General features: G+C 39.4%; 1 protein-coding gene across 1 annotated transcript in view; it reads right to left on the bottom strand.

Moving 5' to 3' along the window:
- The window catches only part of asap3 (ArfGAP with SH3 domain, ankyrin repeat and PH domain 3), a 33,453-nt gene extending 13,394 nt beyond the window's left edge, over positions 1 to 20,059 (bottom strand). Inside the window, exons 1-10 of the mRNA XM_008399953.3 lie at positions 19,654 to 20,059; positions 13,961 to 14,033; positions 10,526 to 10,671; positions 8,338 to 8,412; positions 6,756 to 6,805; positions 5,424 to 5,547; positions 3,687 to 3,772; positions 3,420 to 3,495; positions 1,370 to 1,456; positions 238 to 347 (exon numbers count right to left, since the gene is read on the bottom strand). Of these exons, the coding sequence (XP_008398175.1) occupies positions 238 to 347; positions 1,370 to 1,456; positions 3,420 to 3,495; positions 3,687 to 3,772; positions 5,424 to 5,547; positions 6,756 to 6,805; positions 8,338 to 8,412; positions 10,526 to 10,671; positions 13,961 to 14,033; positions 19,654 to 19,779 (953 nt within the window). The 5' untranslated portion in view covers positions 19,780 to 20,059. The remainder of the gene's footprint in view (positions 1 to 237; positions 348 to 1,369; positions 1,457 to 3,419; positions 3,496 to 3,686; positions 3,773 to 5,423; positions 5,548 to 6,755; positions 6,806 to 8,337; positions 8,413 to 10,525; positions 10,672 to 13,960; positions 14,034 to 19,653) is intronic.
- Positions 20,060 to 22,471: the final 2,412 nt, after the last annotated feature.

Below are 22,471 nucleotides of genomic sequence, written 5' to 3'. Positions count from 1 at the left end.
AAATCTTCTAATTGTTTTAAGTTGCATTTATAGCTTTAAAACAAACTGATTCGAGAGACCCATGATCAAAAGTACAAACCTGGCTAATCCATTAAGTGTCATAAAAAGCCAGATCAGGGTCAGGTTAGTTAAATAGCTGCACTGCCCATAGAGAATGGATGTGAACTTCTGACAAAAACTGAATGTGCGATCTTAAGAAAAATCAATTATTTATTGAACCCTGATGAGTTCATGTACCCGTCGCTCTTCTTTTGTAGGAAGCCAGATTTCTCAGTCCCATATTTCTTGTTTCCTTGTGGCTGGTGGATGCTGTAGCCATTCCCAGAATTCTTCCGGTTCAGATACTCCTGGGATACGAAGACAGCTTAAGAACTTCACTCAAAACATTAAACCAGTTGGTGGTTAAGGAGTCTAACGTGCACTGTGTAGTTATAGTTCTTATATTTTGCACCAGGTCAGCAGGATGCGATGGGAGTTTGTGTAAATAAGTCAAATTAAAACATAAAGTATTTGAGGGTGTTTCTCAAATATTTTTTCTTTATCATTTAAAATATTTAAATAATTTTGCAAATGGTCTAGTTCGCTTCTACGTTGATGATACAATTAATGATGTAGTAGCATCATATTTATTTTATTTAATCTGTGTTCAACCTTTTCAAAGCCTGTTGTTCACTTTAAAATGGACATTTCATTAAAAAAAACCCTAAATATTTAGATTTTTACCTGTTGTTCACTAATAACTTTGTATTTGCAGCATTAGATTGAACTCATTTTGTGAAGATTGTGTTTTTATTTTCATTGAAATATTTGTTTGTTTGTGTTTGTTTGTCTGCTAGGAAAAAGGTGAGTCCAGAACACATTCTTATTGGTTAACTATAATTACATAATTTACTTGAAATTGGCCATTTACAATGTAATTCCTTTAAATGCAGTTGTAAATGAAGTGTATGGTATAAGATGTTGGACAAAGTCTCCCACCTGTAAGTGTTTACATCCCTCCCATTATAGTTGTAGTTTTTCCATTTCTTGTAATGGTCAACTGTAGTTTTTATGTGCATAAATATACATGAACATTTATATGTATATATAAAAAAAACAATTAAATCCACAGTTGTGCATTTCTTCGAGTCAGTACGGTATTTTAACTGTACAGTATTTATTTTCCGCTGCTCTAAATTTGCTCCTACTGTCTCTGTGGTAATTTGCCTCCCAATAACCGTTACCTGAATAGTAACGGTTATTTGTAATCATGTTTTTTCTCCTTTCATTCATTCAGTATTTTATTTGTTCATGTGCTCATCCTGACCTGACAGAAGACATTCATTTCGGTATCAAAGAACTGAATAAAGCAAATCCGAACTCTGCTTACCTCTTTGCCCTCGACCTGCAGAAGTAACCTGAGAGAATCCCTCAGCTGGAGGAGTTTTTTTACCTCCTCGTCCTGCTCCAGTCGCATCTGCAACACATAAAAGTGTTTTACTCAACCTGAGAAATGCAAAATAATATTAATATTAGGCGGTTCATTAGATAATCTGTATTTTTATCATCATAGGGTGGAGAAGTTAAATTAGAACTTTTTGAAATGGCATGAAATGTTGCAGACTGGGTCTTAATACTTATTTTAAAAAAAGGCTTTTTACTTTAAGAAAGTATTTGGGTTAGCAAGGCCTTTTTTGCATTTTCTTCCTGGGAACCATAATACGTTTTTGATTGTTTACTTCCTTCTTGAGGCTGAGGTCTGGCATGTCTGAACAGGTCAGTGTTCTGCTTCTGCCCACAGAGAACCAGAAAAACATCTAACGCTCCCAGCGCCGCTGCTAGCAGCCATTTTCTGGTGATTTTCCCTGGAAGCAGCATAAAGCTACATCTCTGCAGACTGGAGACCAGTGGTTGGAAAAATTGGTTTTGCATCAAGAAAATATGGAAATAGTGGAATCTTTCAGACAAAGTGCAATGTCGTAAGCCAAACATGGAGGGGAGAGGAGCGGTCGTCAACGGTGGGAAGAGAAACTTTGGTGTTTGCAACTGAATTAAAATGAAAGTGAAACAGAAGATAAGTCAAATCTAAAAAACGGTTTCCTGGATTTCTTCCAGGGGTCAAAGAATATCCGTTGGGTGACTCATTTCAACTGAAGGAAAAAGGTGCAGAGGGAGTGTATGTGTGGATGCTTTGGGTCTGGTTAAACTGAGGGTTAGTCAGTCAGTATGTATGGCATGTCCACATGTTATCTTCTGGAATAACATCAGAAACAACACAGACAGGATTTAGTTCTTCTGACTTTTGAATCCGGAGGTTTAATAAAATAAAAATGCAACTGCCTCATGGGTTTCCAGTAATTTGGAGTTTACGGTAATACTGGCTATTAAAGACACATTAAATCCACAGGAAGGCAGTGGGATGGATCCATCCCCGTCCCAAACAGTCTGCTCGGCCCCGTTTTTATGAGGCTGGGAGCTGCTGAGGCATTCTGTCAGAAACGCGCACAGATTTCATCTCTTCTTCGCTGGGTCTGATGTTCTGGAGCCACTAAGTTCTGTTTTTATGTTTAATACAGGAAGCATAAAACAACCTTACTGGAACTACAGAGACTACGTGTGACTGAGACAGCAGTGCAAAGTGTGAATGTGTTCACTAAAAATACTAAAAAAATGAAACTTCATTATAATGTTTTTATCTTCCAGTAATTAAACGAGCAATGGAGGACTGGCAGACCACCAACTTTTTAAAAACAAGGAACCTGAGAGTTTGTTTTTACTGCTGAAGGTTCACACTTTCAGCAGTTCACTCCATGGTGGTGAAAAAAAGAGGCTCCGACTGATTGTTGAACCTTGGATTCAAGAGAAGATATGGATCTCAAAAGAAAAAGGTGCATTACTCAACCTGGCACCAGGATCTAGTGAAGGAGCTCGAGTATCTCAGCGTGTCGTTTAGAAGTGATAAGGACAGAACAAGAGACGGATAAAGACGTCATTTGTAATCCAGGTGCTGTTAGTTTAAAATAATGAGATTTCAGATACAAGCAGGACTCCGTGTTATCTTGTATCCAACTGTAATGGAGGCAATTAAAACCTCAACAGAATAATAGAAATGAGAACAGGATGTAAACATGCTGGCATGATGTCATTAGGACTAGAAAAGGATGTTATTTAGGTAACAACGGTTGGAAAATATTGTTTATGAGTCGCAATTCAGTGAGATTAAGACGGTTATATCAATGTGTGGCTGTAAACAAGATGACTGTGCAATTTAATCTGAGGTAAAAAAAAAAAAAAAGGCCACCACACACAACCTGCAAAGACTTCAGGTCGTGTCTAACTAACTAAGGAAGTTGGGAGGGATTTTTCCAAGTTTTCTAAGTTTCAGGTCCTGCTTTACTGACTGAATGTAAAAAAGACAGAAAAAAGCAGCTTCTGTTTACCGTGTGAATAGAAGAAGCAAGTTTCTCAATGAATGGAATGAGATTCTCTGCAGCTTTCAGCCCATCCTGAAAAAAGCTGAAACCAGAAAGCGACAAGTTGAGCCATGACTGGTATCCGACTCTGAATAACTCGGTTTCCAACAAGCAAACATCACATGTTGCGGCTGCAAAAGTAGCTCAGTATGCAAGTAAAAACATTTGAATGAATTAAATAAAAGTATAGTCGACAGTTAAAATGATGGAACTGATAATTGCTGACAGACTAACCTGAGCTGGGCCTGGAAATATTTGATGAGGCTTTGGAGCAGATCGGGTCCCTGGCGCACCTTCAGCTCTTGGATCTTCAACAGATACTGAAAACATAAAAACACATTTGATTTAAAACCGCTTCATAAAACTGAGCCGCAGAGCGTTTTGACAAAATACTTTACAACCAACTTTGTTGTTGTTGTTAGTGCTGCATTCTTTCCAATATATCTTTATACTCCTTCAAAGGTTACATTTTACAGCACTTTAGTAGGTCAATGGATTCAAAAGACTTCAAAGAAACCGAAAGTTGGAAGAACTGCACTGTGAGCATCATTAAACAGCATAAGAAACCATCTGTGTTTCTGTAGCTGACGCGGCTCAGTGGCCTGTTTTCTGTTATGTTTATATTCATGCCTGTTTCTGTCAGTTTTCCTGGATGTGTGTCTGAACAGGGAGGAAGGAGGAAAAACTCAATTCCTTTCCTCTGCCTCTTCTATTGGTGTTCAGCTGGTCTACGTCAGAATGACAGACCATACTCATCATATTCATCTGAAGCACACACCAACACCTTCAGTAACATTTCCCTCATTTTGGGCATTGACATATGTCTGACTATGTAGGAGTGAGACTTTTAGCAGGAAGGCTAAACCCAACACAACAAAGTCTTTCCTTTAATCCTTCCAAACTTCTAAGATCTGCCTCTCAAGAAACATCTAAAAGTTGGAAATATTTTTAGCCTTTTAAAAAAGCTTAACAATCTCCGGTGAATACACAGGGAGCCTGTACTTCAGTAAAGCTAAGTATGCTAAATGCTAATATGAGAAGCTAAAAACAGCATAAACTGTCTTGTTGTCTTTTCTACTTGGTTTGAAGTGACAGCAAATGTCACCTTTGGTTCTAAATGTACATAATTAATGACCACTCACTAACAGAAGGCTAGTAAAACATGTTTTGAACACTGTTTATTATTATCCTTTTGGAGGAAGTGGAACAGGTCCAAACAGGTGTTAGCAGGTAAAAGGTTACAGAAAAATCAAATATTACATACTGGCCACAAAATCCTTACACCGACACAAAGTTATTCTCCTGGAATGAAGGAATGAGAACATCAGCAGCATGAAGCTTTAGCTTCCCACAGCTTTGTTACCATATGCAGCTTATTACCAACTGCTGTCAGCATTTCTATATGGTAGTTATTACAGTCAATATTAGCCGGGACCATTTCCACATCACAACAAAAAATCTCACGACTACTGAAGCAATAGCTTTTTTACAATAACCCTGCTTCTTATATCAGCCAGCTATACTGCAGTGTTGCTTCTAAACAGTAAATTAGTAGATATTGAGATTTAACAATTATTTTTTGCTTTCTGTTTGCTAGTTAATTAATTGTTCCTTGCAGCAGGCAGCCCACCGTTTCCTCCGATGAGGTTCTAAGTGCTGGGAGAAAACCAGCAGGACACCAGCTGGTTCGTTTATAGCGATGTGCCCCACAGCATCTTTGAAAAGTGTTCACATCTCAAACCTTTTCACATTTTGTTGCTTTGCAGCCACAAACCTGAATTGTTGGGGTTTTATCTGATGGGCCAAAACAAAGTACCACATAACTCCTGAGAAAGGAAAATGTCAATGCCAGATGGAAAACGCAACCCACAAAGCGGACCACCAGTGTAAAAATAAATAAAAGCCACCACAGGTAAAGCAAGAGTCCAGGTTTTAATGTTTGAACTGGCCCTGATCCCTGCCTTCTCTCACCTCACACATCTGCAGCTGGAAAATCCTCCTCTCCCTCTCCATGTCCTCCCCTCCGTCCGATCCGTCTCTCCTGCTCACCCCCAGCTGCCGCGTCTTCTCCCTTCGTTCCTTCTCCAGCTTCCCTCTGAAAAAGGGAAGAGGAAAGCAGAATTTGAGGCAACAAAAATAGAGGATCATTCTTAATCATTTACCACTGTCACGTGTTTAAAAGGCTATTTTCTGAAGAGACGTTGTTGTGTCATCGTGTAAAAGAGTGGTTCTTTTTAAACCAGCTCATCTGAAAAGCGGAAGGAAAGCCAGAAAAAGTAAAACATGTTTATATCAGCAGAAAACATTCGACAGCAGAGATGCTGCATGCTTTAAGGTGGCTGAGCTTTATTTTATTGCAAAGTAATGGGAAATAACCAAACGGACGACATATTATTATGTGCTTTCAAATGTGTTTTATAGTCACTGAACTTTGTCACATTTTCCCCAGTTAAACCCACAACTTCAATATTTCACTGGGATTTTAAATGACTGAGGTCAGAGTAGTGAAAATGGAAAAAAAAAGTGGTGCATGGTTTTTATTATATTGCAAATAAAGATCCAGGAGCTGTGGAGTGGATTTGTATTCAGACTGTTTAAAACTTCAGGTTTTCTACCAGCTTTACAGACCCAGAAACTGAAATGTTTCCATTCTCCTTTGCAAAATAGCTCAAATTCCCTCAGATAAGATTTACAACTTCTGTGAACATCAATCTTTGCTTGGATTTAGTCTGGACTTTAACTAGCCCATTCTAACACATGAACGATGCTAGATCTAAACCTGTGGCTGTATGTTTGTGTTTCTGTCCTGCGTGTAGATCAAGCTTAGCCTCAGTCTCAGGTTTGCACTGGATGCGGCTCTGTTCATATTCAACTTTGACGAGTTCCTCTGTCCCTAGGGAAAAAAAGCATCCCAAAGCATGATGCTGCCTCCACCGGTGGGGGATATGTTCAATGAATTTAGACCAAAAGGTCAAACTCTTTTCTCCTCTGACTGGAGCATCTGATCGTTGTCCAGTCAACAGATTCTCCCACCTGAGCTTTGAATGTGTGCAGCTCCTCCAAATTTTGACATTTTTACAACCTTTTGAAGGCAATCTGTTACACTATCATTCTTTTAATATAAGAGATTAAAGAAACCTTTATAATAAAATATGCATTGCTTTTCTTCCATTTTCCTATAAAGCACAGCAAATCACAATATGACAGATCAAAGTTTGAAAGTTTGTCTTTCATTCAAACTGTTTGTTCTCAGTAAATATCAAGAATGTTGCAGTGTGAGAGCAAAAAGACGAGTGTAATTACAATTTTATGTCATAATCCTTCCAACTCTTCTCCATGTGTTTCTTCAGCTCCTGTAAGAGAGGAGAATAGTTTGAGAACAAGCCGTAACTCCTTCTGCTACGTCAACCTGTGCGCCGCCTTGCTGAACAGGATTTCTGTGGCAATTTGCCATCCGCCACAGTGACAGAGAAACAAAGTCCAGTCATGGAGTCAGCTGTTCAGAGACAGGGCAGGACGGGAGCTTACCTAAGCATTCGTCTGCTGTTACTCACTGGCTTGTAGGCACGGTGAATCAAGAGGACTAAAATACTGAGCAAGACACGTGAAAGCAACACTGAGGCAGAGCCAGGCTTTACTCAGGCTTACATAATCTGTACAGATTAGAATATTTATTGTCCTTATGTAATAATATATAAATAACCTCCTAAATGGTCATAATGGGTATACATAGTCGTATATCTATGTATGAATTGCTGTTTTTATCTGTTATTTTATTTCCTGTAAAGTTTATGCAGTTGTAGCTTAATGTCTGTGAACCAAAGTAAAATGTTTGTTTGTGCACAAAATCTTTGCCAATAAAGCTCATTCTGATTATATTAGCATCATAAAATTATGCTTTTTCTTAATATCATTTCATACACCATTTTCTTAAAAATAATGTCACCCTAAACGCATCAACTTTACATTTTTGGTATGATTAAAAAGATGCAGACTAGGGCTGAAATGATTAATCGGATTAACTGTGATGAATCAATTTTTGAAGTAATTTAGTAACGGACTCAGATACATGACATTTCCTGAACAAAAAACGACATGCTCAGAGCTGTAATTAAGCTAAGCTGTACAAGAATATATTTGTTTTGAATTTAAGATAAAAACACCTTTGTCTATAAATATGTTTTCCCCAAAACTCCTGAAAAGGAATAGTTTTAGCTTCACCTGGTTCAAATTCTGCAAAAACAAAAATTTCATCTTTTGCCTTTCGCATCTTTTGCTGTCCAATTAATCAAAAACTAAAAATAAACATATCAACCCTACACTGTGTTGATGTTAAGTCAATCAGAGAGGGCCGAGCTTTTCTCATGTTGATTATAGATGTGCGGATCCTTTACTGCAAACGATCCAAGTGTCCTCTAAAGGAATGAAACGTCATGGCAGTTAGGCAGTAAAATATTTTAAAAGGAATTTAATTATTCGTTTCCAAAGAACTGCATCTTGTCACTCACTGATGTGTTTTTTTACCATTTGAGAATAAAAACAAGAATATTACTCATTAGAATATTACTAGTGAATTATTTCAGTAAAACAAGTGAAACTGATTCTTTCGGATTATTAATAAATTTAAAATTTGTATTTGAGATCATTTTAATAAAAAGTCCTCATGTGTTGCTGTTTAACACATACTAGAGACTGAAAGGATTACTTTGGACAGCATAAAAATATTTTTCAAAGAGCTACAGTCAGAATAATAAATCCATTAATAAATGTTACAATTAATTTAAAGCTGTAATATTATAATCTCTTCATGTCTTGGTAGCTGCTAATGCCATTTAAAAACTATAGAAGTTGTTTTTGCATCATTTGTCATGGTGTTCATACTCACTAATCTGCCGTCCCGGAGTTCAGACTTCAGCACATTTTCCAGAGGAAACGCCATGATGTTGTTGAGGTTTTGGACCTAAAAGATGAAATCAAACAGCAAATGACTAAAGAGAGTTTAAGTTTCCTTTACAACATCACACATGGCACCAATCAAAAGAAACATGGATCATCGCACACACACACACACACACACACACACACACCCTTATACATGCTCAAAAAATTCACTCAGCATATTTACTATATTTCCCAATAGGCCTGCATTTCTGGGAACGAGAAAATGAGGTGCACTCATTTTGAACTGGTGAGTCACACGATGAACGATGTGAGGATCCGTGTGATGCAACTGTGATGGTAGTTTGGGGTTTGGTAACGGTAAAGAGTGGGTTGTAATTAAATTCAGATTTAGGAGGTTCACAATATTTTGGCACTGAATGAATCACAAAGCAACAAACAGGTTACCGAACAGGGAGAACTTTACAGTCACAAACTACAGAGACAACAATGAAACTGCATTTTTCCATGGTTAATATGAACAACTCAACTGAATAATAATCAAATCAGCTTAATGGAAAAATGTAAAAAATAGATGAAGGAATATATAAATATCTAAAATGGGCTGCACAGTGGCGCAGTTGGTAGAGCTGTTGCCTTGCAGCAAGAAGGTTCTGGGTTCGATTCCCGGCCCCGGTCTTTCTGCATGGAGTTTGCATGTTCTCTCTGTGCATGCGTGGGTTTTCTCCGGGTACTCCGGTTTCCTCCCACAGTCCAAAAACATGACTGTTAGGTTAATTGGTCTCTCCAAATTGTCCCTAGGTACTCCGGGTACTCCGGTTTCCTCCCACAGTCCAAAAACATGACTGTTAGGTTAATTGGTCTCTCCAAATTGTCCCTAGGTGTGAGTGTGTGTGCATGGTTGTTTGTCCTGTGTGTCTTTGCGTTGCCCTGCGACAGACTGGCGACCTTTCCAGGGTGACCCCGCCTCTCGCCCGGAACGTTAGCTGGAGATGGGCACCAGCACCTCCTGACCCCACTGAGGGACAAGGGTCTAAGACCAAGTAGAATATGTTGGTAAACTATTGCAAAGGGAAATTTTGCAACAAATTATTATAATCTGGGGTTGCTTTTTGGGGAGAAGGTGAATGAAATTCACAAGAGACCCAAAACCTTCAAACTTCTGCAAGAATGCTTAAGATGAGGGGTGCAACACCACAGTAGATCTAAAATCAAACAAAGACTGGTTCCACTTTACATCCAACATGTTTGGACACATTTTACAAGGTGTAGGCTGAAAAACTTTTACCCAAGAAGACTAAATCCTGTTGGTGTAGCAAATTGGTCATTCTAGCTTTTATATTTTTCTTCCAACAAGTTTGTTACACATTTGAACAACACAACATGTGTGTCATTTTAAAGGAGGATACCTTTAATCACTTGTATTTCACAAAAACCTGGTGTTTTGTAAGGGGTGTGGACACTTTGAGAGCCACTGCTCATGAACCAGCTGCCACAGTTTCCGGTCAGGGAAGTAAATCAAATTGTTTTTGGGTTGGTTTTTGTTTGGCTCACAGCATAGCTACACATCTACAACCTCCAGGTAACTATGCACAGGCTTCTTGTGTAGCTTTTCTGGTGAACTGCTCTTCCCCAAGTTAAATAATGTCCAGCCACTTTCGAGAGTTGACTGTAGGGCTAAGCTTGCTGTGTTGACACAGCAGCCTGGACTCCAGAAGGAAAGCTTTGGGTGGTTTCCAGAAGCTGAGGCAAGCAAGTTCATAACAAGTTTAATCTGACACAGGAAAACACTGTGGACAGACGATCAATGTATGCCTTAAATCACTCATTTTTAATCATTCAGATCCACTTTTAACATCTGTTAGGTATTGTCTCCACTGAGAGGCCCTGACTGACACAATTTGGGGAGGGGGTTTGGTGAATGTGTGCTGGTGCTGACTCACGCCTCACACACACAGGCCTGGGATAAATTATCAACACCACAGAGACAGAGGGAGTTCAGTGGGAGGGTTCTGGACCGTCGCAGGCAAAAGGTGCAGCTAATAAAACTCCCTTTCTTCTCACACCGTTTGTGTTCAGGTTACAGCATTCTTTTCATCGCTGTTTTGTCTTCTTTCTTAAACACTCTATTGTCTTTGTAGATCAAGTTCCCATTTGCACTTTTTTCCCCTCACCAGGTTTTTGAAGAGGGACGTGACCTCTCTGGTGAAAACGGCCAAGTTCAGGAAGCCTGTGGAGATTTCATTGTTGTCCTGACTCAGGTGGCTGTTCCCCAAGTTCTCCATCACCTCAATGTACTGCTCTTTGTTTTCCACGTGTGCTAAAAAAAAAAAAAAAAAAAAAACCACAGACAAGCAGAGCATGAAGATTGATCCAGACAAAGAAAAACAAATTACTCAGACTTGCACTACAAGTTCAGAAAACTTGATGATGGCAGACAGACTTTAACAAACATGTGGAATAGATTAGAGCAGCAGCACATAAAGATCCATGTTTCTGCGGTTTATACGGCTCTTTACCAGAGGTCATGACCTTATGCAGATTAAAGACTTGAATCTTCATGAGCATAAATTGGTTTGTCATTGGCAAATGTTTGTTTACAATTACATGAGACATTTATGATCCTGTTATTATTCTCTTCGTCTCTTTTGTCCAATGTGAAAAACAACTCAGCGAAACAAATGTTACATTTTTATCAATTTGATATTTTGTTAGAGGCCTAAAAAGGAAAGAGACATTTTATTTACACTGCTGCAGCTCCATGTTTTAATATAAGCGTATGTTATTTCTTAGCAGCCTTTATAAGCTCATACTTTATATCTAAAATTTCCCGATTGAGACGGTGCTAAAATAACTTGATGGAAAGCAACATGTGCACCTGTTTGGCTCATGCTGTCTGCCAGAATGTTTCATCTTAAAGAAAAGTTTAATTGAAAACAAAGTAACTGTTAAAAAAAAGAATAATTTTGTTATTAGTGGAAAAGTTTCTGGGTTTTGTAGCAGTAATTAACCAAACAGATACATAAGCTGGTTGAAAACAGACAAGAAAAAGCTTTTTACTTGAGTTTTATAGATCTGGTAGGGAGGAAGCACCTCCAGGATTTACCCTGAACCATCAAGTGGGAGTTTTTGAGTGGGAGGATTTCTAATTCTTACTGGCTGACTTCCTCCATCATTTTGTTTCAGACATTCCCCAATTCAAACTCAAAGGTGTTTCCAACTGTGAGACCTGGAACATTTTCCACCTGCATTGCACATGTTCCATATTCCTCACGTGTAAATTTCAAAGTAATAATTAAAACTTGATTCTGTCGAAGCAATTTCACTAAAACATCAATAAAAAGGTGGAGCAATAAAAAAAGTCACCACAGATTTTTAAGTTAAACCTTTTCTCTCCTCGAAAAGCAAGAACATACAGCAAAATGTATTAAAAGTTTGTTAAATGTTTTCATGAAGTACGCTCTCTATAAAACCATCATTTATAGTTTTATTGCTGAAAATAAAGGCTTTTTACAGGAGCATGTTTCCATTCCCTGTCACACTCAGTGAAGTAGGAGACATGACGTTCTCTCTGTCAGCTGACGTAATTTCTATAAACAGAGTGTGAAAACTGACACACAAAAAAACCAGCTAGGGCGAAACAGGCTTTCACCTCAGTTATTCTAACTAACCCAAAGAGAGAAAGGATGTCAACATTTACCGTAACATAACAATAGAGAATTATAAAATAGGTAAATTAGGGCAAACATAAACGCCAAGAAACTTTGTTTTCATAAATAAATTCATGAAACTCAGAAAGCAAACAGCTGAATCACCAAAAAGCCTGAGGCTGATTTTTCAGCCGACCTTTAAAAGTTAAATACCACTAGAGAAACTCTACACTGACTGGTCTGCAAGAACACACACAGAGTCACAAACCGCAGCAATCTGGAAGAAAACGTGTACTTAGAGTCAATATGAATGAAAAGAAGGCGAACCTCACAACGTATTATTGCATGTGTGACGAGGTAAGGGGGTCGTCTGACCTGCACATGGGGGAGGGGAGGCTGCACAACTTATCCTATTTATGCAGAAGTAATAAATAGTCCTCCTATTGGCCTCCCATCATCACATTACCGGAACTCCTCCATATGATCTTACTTAGATAAACAGGAAGAAGATGGAAGTAATGATGGACTTCTACTCTGCACATACGGGAAAGCCGCTGACTGTATCGGGTTGCCTAATTCAGTGCAGCTGCCTGGTTCTGGCATCAAAAAAACGTTGGATGATTGAAATAGGAAGCAGGATGTTAAGCAGAGAAAACGGTTTTCTGAATGCGTTACTCAGTTGTTTTGAACATTTTTGAGAAAGTGCTCACATCTGACATAGTTCTGCTGAATTACGCTGACGACAGTCTGCATGACACACTCTCAGTAGGAGAGCAACCTGGGCTGCTGGACTTCAAGGTCACTGAACTGAGCAGCAGATTGTTGCCATTTACTTTCACACAGACACTTCTAAACCACTCTCCCTCTTTTTAATATAAAAACAATCATCAGAAAGCACACCAGGTATCTGTCCCTGTCCTCTAAACAGCTCGGTTCCACTTTGGCTTCCTGACATCCTCCTATGGCGCAGTAAGATGAAATATGTGGAGGCTTCCCAAGGCACTGAGCTGTTTATCTCGCAATAATAGAGGCTGACATTTATCCCAAAACAAGCTACTAAGTAGACATGCTTAACTTGTTTTGGAAAGAGTACCGTAGTCAAGCAGTGTTTTAGTGGTCTTACGTCTAAACACGTAAATCACAACCTTTAATTTTTCCATAACAATTTGGAAAATGGTGCCAAATTATATGTTATTTCATGACATCTTCTTCTTGTTATATGAAGACTGAAACTTCTTACAATACTATTTTAGATTTAGTTTCAAACTTGTCCGCTGCTAATATTCACACTTGTGAAGCCACATGTTACCAAAGTTGCTGAGAAGTTATTTTTTCCATCCCCAAGCCAACTTTCAAGACTTGAAGGGGAAACTCTGAGACAAATGTTAACTGTGTCAGGGGCAAAGTCAATAATAGATAAGAGGCAAGTCCAAACTCAGTTGCACTTTTTGATGGTTTGTCAAGTCTAAAATGCTTGAGATGGAAGTTAAAATCATCTTTCAAGTCTTTGTGTAGGAAGTCGAAGTTGAATCCCAGCACCATGAGGGACAAATCAAAGTCATGTGTCTTTGAAGGACAGGTCCAAAATGGGTTGCATATCTTCCAGGGACAACTCCAGGACAAGTTGCATGTTTTGAGGACCAAGTCTAAGACAAGTATCAACTCTTTGATATGTAAATAAAAGTCAAGACCCAAGTCTTTGGGGATCAAGTTCAAATCCAGTTTAAAGTCTATAAGGGGAAAATCCAAGGAAGTCACATATTTGAGTGTCAACTACAATTATCTTAAGATTATGTGAATCATAAACAATAACATTGCTAAGTGTTAGTTCCACGATGTGATTCTTTGCTGCTGTTTGTGTAAAACTGATGCTGGGTTGCTGCACCCCATCAATGCCACAAAGAAGCGTCTACGACCATGGAACCATGGAACCCCTCCTCCATGGTGATGGATGCTTACCGAGTCCAGACGTGTGTATTGCTTTAATCGTCTTCTTCATCCTGTGCAGAGTTGAGTTGTCCATCTCCAGACACTGGAACACACAGAAACAACATTTACTCAGACTACTGTCTGACTAATCTACATATTGGGAAGATAATTTGAGCATTGTTCAGAGAGACATTTGAGAAACCGTGTCTGCCTGATCTTCTCACAGTGTGTGACTAAGGCAGACAGGTTTTATCCAGATAACTGTCTTGGCTTGCCATTCACAGCCCCAGATGATGCAAGTGCAATTGTGTCACTTGCAGCTTTTCAGGTTTAGGCTGTACTTGGAAGCAGACCAGAGGCAGGTTGCTACCTGGCTCCACTCTAAATGAGCAGTAAACCTTGTTCAAACCATGAGGATTGAGCCTATTTATTTAGTTTATTCTCCTCACACAGGCCACTTGTTGCAGTAAGCTGGTGTTGAGGCTCCACCCAGCAGGCACCACAAATAGAGACAGTAATTTATATTTGACCATGTCTTGTTGCATGTTGTTGTTGTTTCCCCAGCCCTGCCCTTCGTAGTTAAGAACTCTCCCTGATTTATTCATCAAAAAGGGCGAATGTTGGGTGTATTTATGGAAAGTCGCAGTCGGAGAATGGAAAGAGTTTTAGTGAAAGCTGCTGCCTCATTTGAGCTTACTTTGCTTCATGAGCTGGACACCAAGAAACGTTGCATTGTCACCAGAAACCTCACAAGGTGAATCTGTTCAATCACATGGCAGCAACTGATCACATTTATCTCTCCAGACATGGGAAAGATGGAATACTGAGGTTCAACATCAGAACAGAGAGGACAGGGACGTAAATGAGACTAAACATGACATAGGTGTTTGAGCCAGACTAGTATTTCAGAAGCTGTTGATTTACATGGATTTCAAATAACCATTTCTCTGGAGAATGGTCTGGACAAATAGAAAATACTCAAGGAATAGAGTTTGGAGGATAGCAAATGTCTTGCTGCTGTGAGATGGTTTAAGATGATACAAAGACTCAGCTAAAGCTCAAATAACCTTTCACAACCAAGGTTTGCAGAATGTTATTTATCTAGTACACATACGAGCACAACACCATGAAGAAGACCTGCTACAGCAGCAGATGACCATGCCTGTTGTCATTTCTGTCAGTTAAGAAAAAGGAAACTGAGGCAACAATTCACACAGACTTATCAAACAATGACGAAAGGAGGAAAAATGTTTCCAGGTAAAATTAGTCCGTTTTTCCATCGTCACTCAGATGCATCATAAAAACATGGATCCATCTTGTTCTGCATCAACTTTTAAGACTGGTGGTGCAAAAGTTTGGAGATATTTTTTGACACACTTCATAGATTTAAGACTGTTCTGAAGGAAACGAATAAAACCTAATAAAGATAAAGTGTATATCCTTAACCTTTATCTGACTTTATTAAAACTACAAGTGCATCAAAAATCGTGGGGGATTTTAGTTTTATTGAAGTCAATGACCTGAAATTGCTTTATATATTTCAATCTATGAGTTGTCAAGGGAAATTTGGTCAATCCAGTCTCTGTTTGCACAACTGGTGCATCTCTGCTTTCCCTCCATGCATCAGAAAAGTCAAGCTGACCAGAAATCCAGTCCTTTGTGCAACAGATAAGGAGCTCTGCCCGTCTCATGTGATTAAACTTTAAAAGCTACAAAGTCTGCTTGAGAGCTACTCTGCGTGTAGCTGGCATGTGATCCTGTATTTCCTACATTACATACAGAACTCTATGCCAGAAGTTTAATCCCAAGAGAAACTTTTCAATCTCTTTATAGGAAAAAAACAATATTTTCTTTATTAATATGATCTCCCTGAGTCTTTGCCTCTAATCAAGATAGATAAGTAGCAGCCAGATTGTTTGTGTGTGTGTGTGTGTGAGGGGGGGGGGTTAAATAGCGTCTGTGCCCTAAACCACAAACATGCCCACACATTCACCCTCGTCATCAATCAAGCTTCTGCTTCTTGGGCAGACTAAACATTATACCCATATCCAGTTATAAAAAGTGTGTTGCCCTTACATCTGTGTGTCTGTGTGCACACATGTTGGATTCCAGCATGACTCTCCCCACTGAGCTATTTCTGTTATGTATTTTCCAATACATCATGTCCATAAAATAAGGAACCTAAACACAAGCATAATGCATCAGACAGCTGCAAAAAACTGGATTCTCCAGTCCAGCTTTGCTTCATTGTTATGGTTCTAAAGAACTCTGAAAGAAAACCTTAAAAATGTCTTCAGTCCTATTAGAATATCTGCACTGTATGCATTATTTTAGGGAGTTTTGCTTGACATGAATTCATTTTCTACACAAATTAAAAATCCTCTTTTTACAAAACAAAAAAAAGTCTGGGTGACTCATGAGATCCCCAATGATCTATAATGTCTTGTGATCGGATGGGCTTGTGTGTGTGTGTGTGTATGTGCACACTTGAATTATTTGTTTTCTGGCAGGATTCATGGCAACTTCTCTCTCCGTTTCCTCCTTTGCCCGAGGATTTTTGGGAGGAGACATTTCAAATAAACAGAATTGCACACAGAGACCTCAAACAAGCCTGAAGCCAGCCCTGCAGTTCAAACAAAAAATACAAAACAAAACAAAAAGCTGGCCTTCACCACCACCATGCTTCCCAACTAGGACAAACACAGCCATGCATGATTAAAACCACAGGCTCAACTCTCTGTCAACAGGTGACACTTTTTTGCGACATGTGGCCAGTGTTTGTCTGATCCCTGCTTGATCGAGGACGTCCAGTTCATTCCTGAAAGGCAACATTAGTTTATGTAACTTTTACTGTCCTGATGATGCAAGTCAGTCCACACTGAATGCTACAGAGAACCAACATTCAGCCCATTTTCCCTCAACAATGTAAGAGTGGAAAAACAGTGGGGAACAGGCAGAGGCAATAACAAAGCAGAACAGCATGGCCTGGTTTCTGTTATTAAAAATAGCAAGGTTTTTAAAAGTTAGCATTTGAAAATAAGATTTTCCTTCATACGGTTTACGAAATGCACAACGTTTTAAATCAAATGTGTATCTTTTGAGTCTGATCTGTCCATTTTTAAAAAGTTTTTACAACTTTTCGGCACACAAAAGTGAAAAAATATTCTGTGTAAGAGACAGCAGTTTTAAATCTGACATAAATTGAGGATTTACACGTTTATCCTCATTTAGTCATCAAAGCATAAAGCTTTGTCTGAGATTTGTTAAGCTTAAAACAGTGCATCAATGTGCTTAGAAAGACAAAACGGTGAGAGTTTTTGATTCATCCAGTAATTAAAGAACAGTAAAATATTCTGATTGTCGTCCAAGGCAGTGTTTAACCAACCCTGGTCCTCGAGGCACACTGCCCTGCATGTTTCAGATGTTTCCTGCTTTATTACGACTCCTTCAGCTGAACGCAGTTCATCAAACACCTGTCAACTGAAATCACCTGGGCTGAAGCAAGGAGACACTTAAAACATGCAGGCCAGTGAGCCTTGAGGACAAGGGTTGGGGAAACACTGAACTGAGATGTAGTACTGCCCTTCCCCCACATGTTTCTGCACAATTTGCATCAGATGGCTGAAAGAAAGATCCCCCACCTTTTCCCTTCTTACTAGAAAGACAAACTCAGCTGTTTGGAAATCTTTACAGCGACAAAAACAAGAACTGACTTGGAAATTAAAGAAGTGCTCAGAAGTAACCTCAACCTTCTACAAAAAGTAAAGTGGAAATTAATATGTCTACTAAATGAAGCCACATCATCAGCTGCTAATTATTATTAATTGTATTATGTTATATGGCTTTCTGCACTATTATTCAGCAAACAGATTTTCATGCAACCCCTCAGACATCTATATCATGTCTTGATGACAGAACATATGAATCCGTGTCGTTTCCACTCATGTCAAAGAGCCTAAAGGTGTATTAAACTAATGTTTTTGTGATAGAAAACTAATTTATGTTGATTTTCATGTTTTTTTTCACATTTCAAAGTTAAACTAAAAGATAAACAGCATGACAGAGTGTGACTCTTCTTCTGCAAAGATCCATAGCAGAAGCAGGATGCATGTCAGACAGTACAAATAAATGATGGAGTCATGTATGTTATTGGCAAGTTTAAAAAAAACAATAATATTTTACAATAAAATCTGGGGAGCTTTTTTTTATCTTACAATTTACTTTCAGTTGTTGTTTTTCTGCTTAGCATTTCTATGCTGCAGAGTGGAACTGTTCGCAGCATGGCTGCCTTGCAGCAAGAAGGTCCTGGGCTCAAATCCCTGCCTGGGTCTTTCTGCATAGACCTTGGTGTTCTCCCCATGCATGTGCAGGTTCTCTCTGGGTTCTCCAGCTGTTTGCCTCTTTCCAAAAACATTCCTGTGAATTGCTCCCAGTAATTGCCATGGGGTATGAGTGTCTGTCTGCCGGGATGTTGCACTGTGATGGACTTGTGACCTGTTGGGGGCATCTCCCGCCTCTCACCCTCCAACTGCTGGTGACAAGCACCACCCCCCCACCTCCAGACTCTGCCAGGAGAAACATGTAGGCAATAGAGGAACGGAAGGATAAGATCTATAAAGTTATTTCCAAATAAGTTCTGACTGCAGGTCTCAGCATCCAGCAGCCTCTACCCCAACAGTAAAATGTTTTAAAGTCGTTCTGTTATGTTTAGTCTGGTTTACAGTCAGAGGGTGACATGCAGTGTTGTTATAACATTTGTCTGTAAACTAACAGAAGAGGTTAAATTAAGATGTGGTTGACTTTACTTCCAAATCAGACCGTGGAGCAATTCATTCTAACATTCTGTTTTACTTTGTTTGTTTAAAATTTACAATAATAATTATTGCATATATGTTTCTGACAGCAGTAAATGACTGGGATGGATTCAAATATGGGAGAGTAAAAAGGTAAAGGCTTCAAATGCATTCAATATTTTTCTTTTTTCATTAATTTTCTTTTTCAATTATATTTCCCACATTCAGTATTTTTACTGCATTTTTTAATTTGGTGTGACATTTAATTTAGTTATATTTTCTATATTCTGTGTTTATCATTTTTTTATTTACTGTCACTTATTTTAATTGATTGATTTTTAATTGATTGATTTTTATTTATCCTGATAGTTGATTTATTTTTATAATACAACCTGAGGAAGAAAAAGCAACCTTGGCTTCAAGATTCATCCAAAATAAAAAAATCAACAACATATATCGGAGATCGGATATATAGTCTTGTCAAAGTAATCTGTATCGGCCTTAAAAACATATAGAGGAAAATCTCTAAGTGGTAATATTATGAAATGACTTAAAATGACACAAACATTAAAAAATAAGTTTAGAAAAGTCTCTCTCTGTTCATATTTGTTTTCTCTTAAATTCATACAAATAAAAATATGATGCATTTACCTGAAGAAGAGGAGCAGCAAATTTAAAATGCCCTAATGCCCCCCTCCTGGTGACGCCACTGCTTTCCCTCTGGAATGGATCACTAACTTATTACACCCGTTTATGGAAGATGAAACCGATCAGAAATTTGAAGTGGGAATGAATGTTGAAGGCGTTTCAGAAATCCGTCCACAGGTGAGTGTGTTCGGCCCATTACCTGCAGCGGCACCGCTAAGAAAGCCGAGCAGGTAAACAGACAACACGGAGGTGAACCGCCTCCCACCGCACCATTGTTCCTACCTCTTCCACGGCTGACACGGTGTTCTTGCAGTCGCTCATCTTGGACTGGAAGCTGGAAGTCCCGGGCGAAGACAAATCCTCGTTTGTCAGCTCGACAAAATCCGAAATACTTATTCGCTCCGGCATGATTCTAGAAAGAAAGGGGCTCCGAAATTCACCGAGCGAAATAGTGTGCCAAAGTTTTACGCGCGCATGTAATTCCCATTTGAAGAAGACGTGGACTCTGTTTGCTTCGCTTGCGTTCAAACAGACAAGCTCGAAAAATGTGTAGTCCTTCAAAGAACCGGTTTCACACAGGAAAGTCACCTAAAGTCGGAGCTGAGGTCGGACTGGACGTACGCTCCACTCAGCAGATGTGTGCGCCTTGAGATCCTTCTGCGCGTTCCGGGAGGGAAGGAGGGAGGGAGGGATCTCTGGGGAATCACGTGGGGAAACTTTCTGGCGCAGTGGAACAAGCAAGGTTGTCCCTTTCATTAAATACCTCTCATTTCTATGCAAACTCCTCAGAGCTTCAAGAGCGGTCGCCATGGATAAGCAGAAGCCTCTCTCACGATGTGAGCTGCAGGAATTTGAATGAATAAAGTGAAGGAATTAAAAACTCGGAGAATAAACATTGTTCATCAACACTGAGTTTCTGTTTTAATTTAAGCTGCATGAAACGCAAATTTGTTGCAAAAACCTGGGCGTATGGATTTTTGCCTGTAGAGTTTTGGACATGCTTCTTTTCTTGGCTAAGAATCTAAAGTTCCTTATTCATGCTTCACAAAAGAGACGCTTTTCATTGAAGCGGAGTTGCTGAAGTCCCTCCCTCCCCTGCACTGACATTTCCTGAAATATTCAGAAAACAACCAGAGAAGAAAAAAAGGGGAGAGAGGTTTAAAAAAAACTGCAAGAATACGTGATTCAAGTCCAGCATGCCTGACATTGTCAACCCTGCCAGCTCAATGAAAGGAGGTGTATCAGTGAACGTTGCCTCAGGGTGAGCAGTGACATCATATACTTTAAAGTAGAGATGATAGGAGGAAGCTGCATTATTTTTCTGTCGCCAACCGCGAAATCTGCTACAAGAGATACAGAGAAACAGTTCCAGCTGTGGGGGATAATATCCTTGTTTTCTCTGTGTTCATCTACGTAAAAAAAATAAACGGACAAAAAAAAAAACTTTACTTTACTTTGTGAAATAAAGGTTTTATTTGAGTTGCTACTCAATAAATACAAGAGAAACTTGCACCCATATTTATACCCCAGATCGCATTTAGCTACACCACAACTACAAACATCAATGTAGTGTTAGGTTTATAAAAAAAATATTGTGAAGCAGAAGTAAAAATATACACGATTTTTAACTTTTATTTTGGTGAGTAGCAATCTGAAAAAGTGTGGGGTGCCATGCAGCCCCTTTACTCTGAAACCCCAAAGTAAAACCCAACCATTTACCTTCAGACGACATCAGAGAGCTCAGCTACTGAACTGTTACTCTGGAGGAATGACACGTTCAGGAACTGATGGACGCAGGGACTGAACAGCGAATACAAAAACAGGTGTTTATTTAGGAGATAAACTATTTCTTGGTCTGACAGGCTGGGGTCAGAACCAGGGAATCCAAATCAGGGTCAGGCAATTCCAGATCTCGGGGTCAGACAGACAGGGGGGTCAGAGCCAGTGGGTCCAAATCCAGGTCAAAACAGGTTCCAGAACTCAGGGTCAGACAGACAGGGGTTCAAAGCCAGGAGGTCCAAAACCAGAGGGTCAGGATTGGGGACAGGAGAGGCTACGCTGAGGGTTTCACAACAATCTGACGCCGTGCAGGGGGAAGATCCATCCTTATATGGCAGCAGCTGGGGATCCGGGTGATGACGATCAGGTGTGCAGCAGCTGTGACAAGGAGCTGATGAGATCAGTCGCTCAGGTGAGGGAATCTGTTGACCGGACAGCCGTTAGTCACATGCTCTACAGAGCCAGACTGAAGTTCATGGTTGCAATGAGCAAAACTGAGGAAAAAGTCATGAGATGTGAATACTTTTGTAAGCCTCTTATCTTGTGGCTCAACTATTTGGCCTTTCAGTGGATCTGCTGTTAATAAACACAAATGATTTGCTTTTCGTTTACTAAATAACTCAAACTCATAGAAATGTCCAGTATTTTATTCCCTGTGACGTTGCACAAACAAACACGCATTAAATATAAAACTGAAAGCGTCCAGAAGCTTTTCAAACACTTTTCTCTGGAAGTGCTAAGACGTCCGTCTGAGTGCAAACAACCAGCCGCCTCATTTTCCCCCAGCTGTCTCGTTTGAGCAAATAGAGTAAAGTCTACAAAGTGAAAGCTGTAAAACTTCCTCTTTAACCTATTAATCATTATGCAAAAGCTCACTCGGTTATGGAAGTGAGGCCGTGTAGCAAACAGCAGCATACGTAGATCTGGTGACCCACTTTGAACTCCTCATTTGTTCGCTCTGCATGTGTTTGAATATTCATTCGGGAGAAGAGAAAGACAAATGGACGGGTTAGATCCAAGCACTTTGCACTGATGCTTTTATCACCGCTGTGATGTGAGTGCTAAATATTTGTGTCGACATTTCCATTTATGCATGCACACATGCAGAGGCTTGTAGTGTCCCAACAAAACGCTCCTTCATCGCCGCGGTGGCCCCATGTGAAGAAGCTATGTCTTTGTGTGTTTGCCAGCTTTTCAGCCTGGAGCTCGTTGTAAAGTTGTGCAAATTGGTCTGCTCAGGCTGTGGATGAAGTAAACCCATGGATTTAGAGGCAATGGAAGAAAGTGACAGTCTGTTGAGGAATTTTTAAAAAAAGTTTTC

Source organism: Poecilia reticulata, chromosome 22, assembly GCF_904066995.2.
Source record: "Poecilia reticulata chromosome 22, P_reticulata-male-v2, whole genome shotgun sequence".
In the NCBI taxonomy this organism is placed as follows: domain Eukaryota; kingdom Metazoa; phylum Chordata; class Actinopteri; order Cyprinodontiformes; family Poeciliidae; genus Poecilia; species Poecilia reticulata.
The sequence above is the reverse complement of the archived record's forward strand: the minus strand, read 5'-3'. Positions and strand labels throughout refer to the sequence as shown.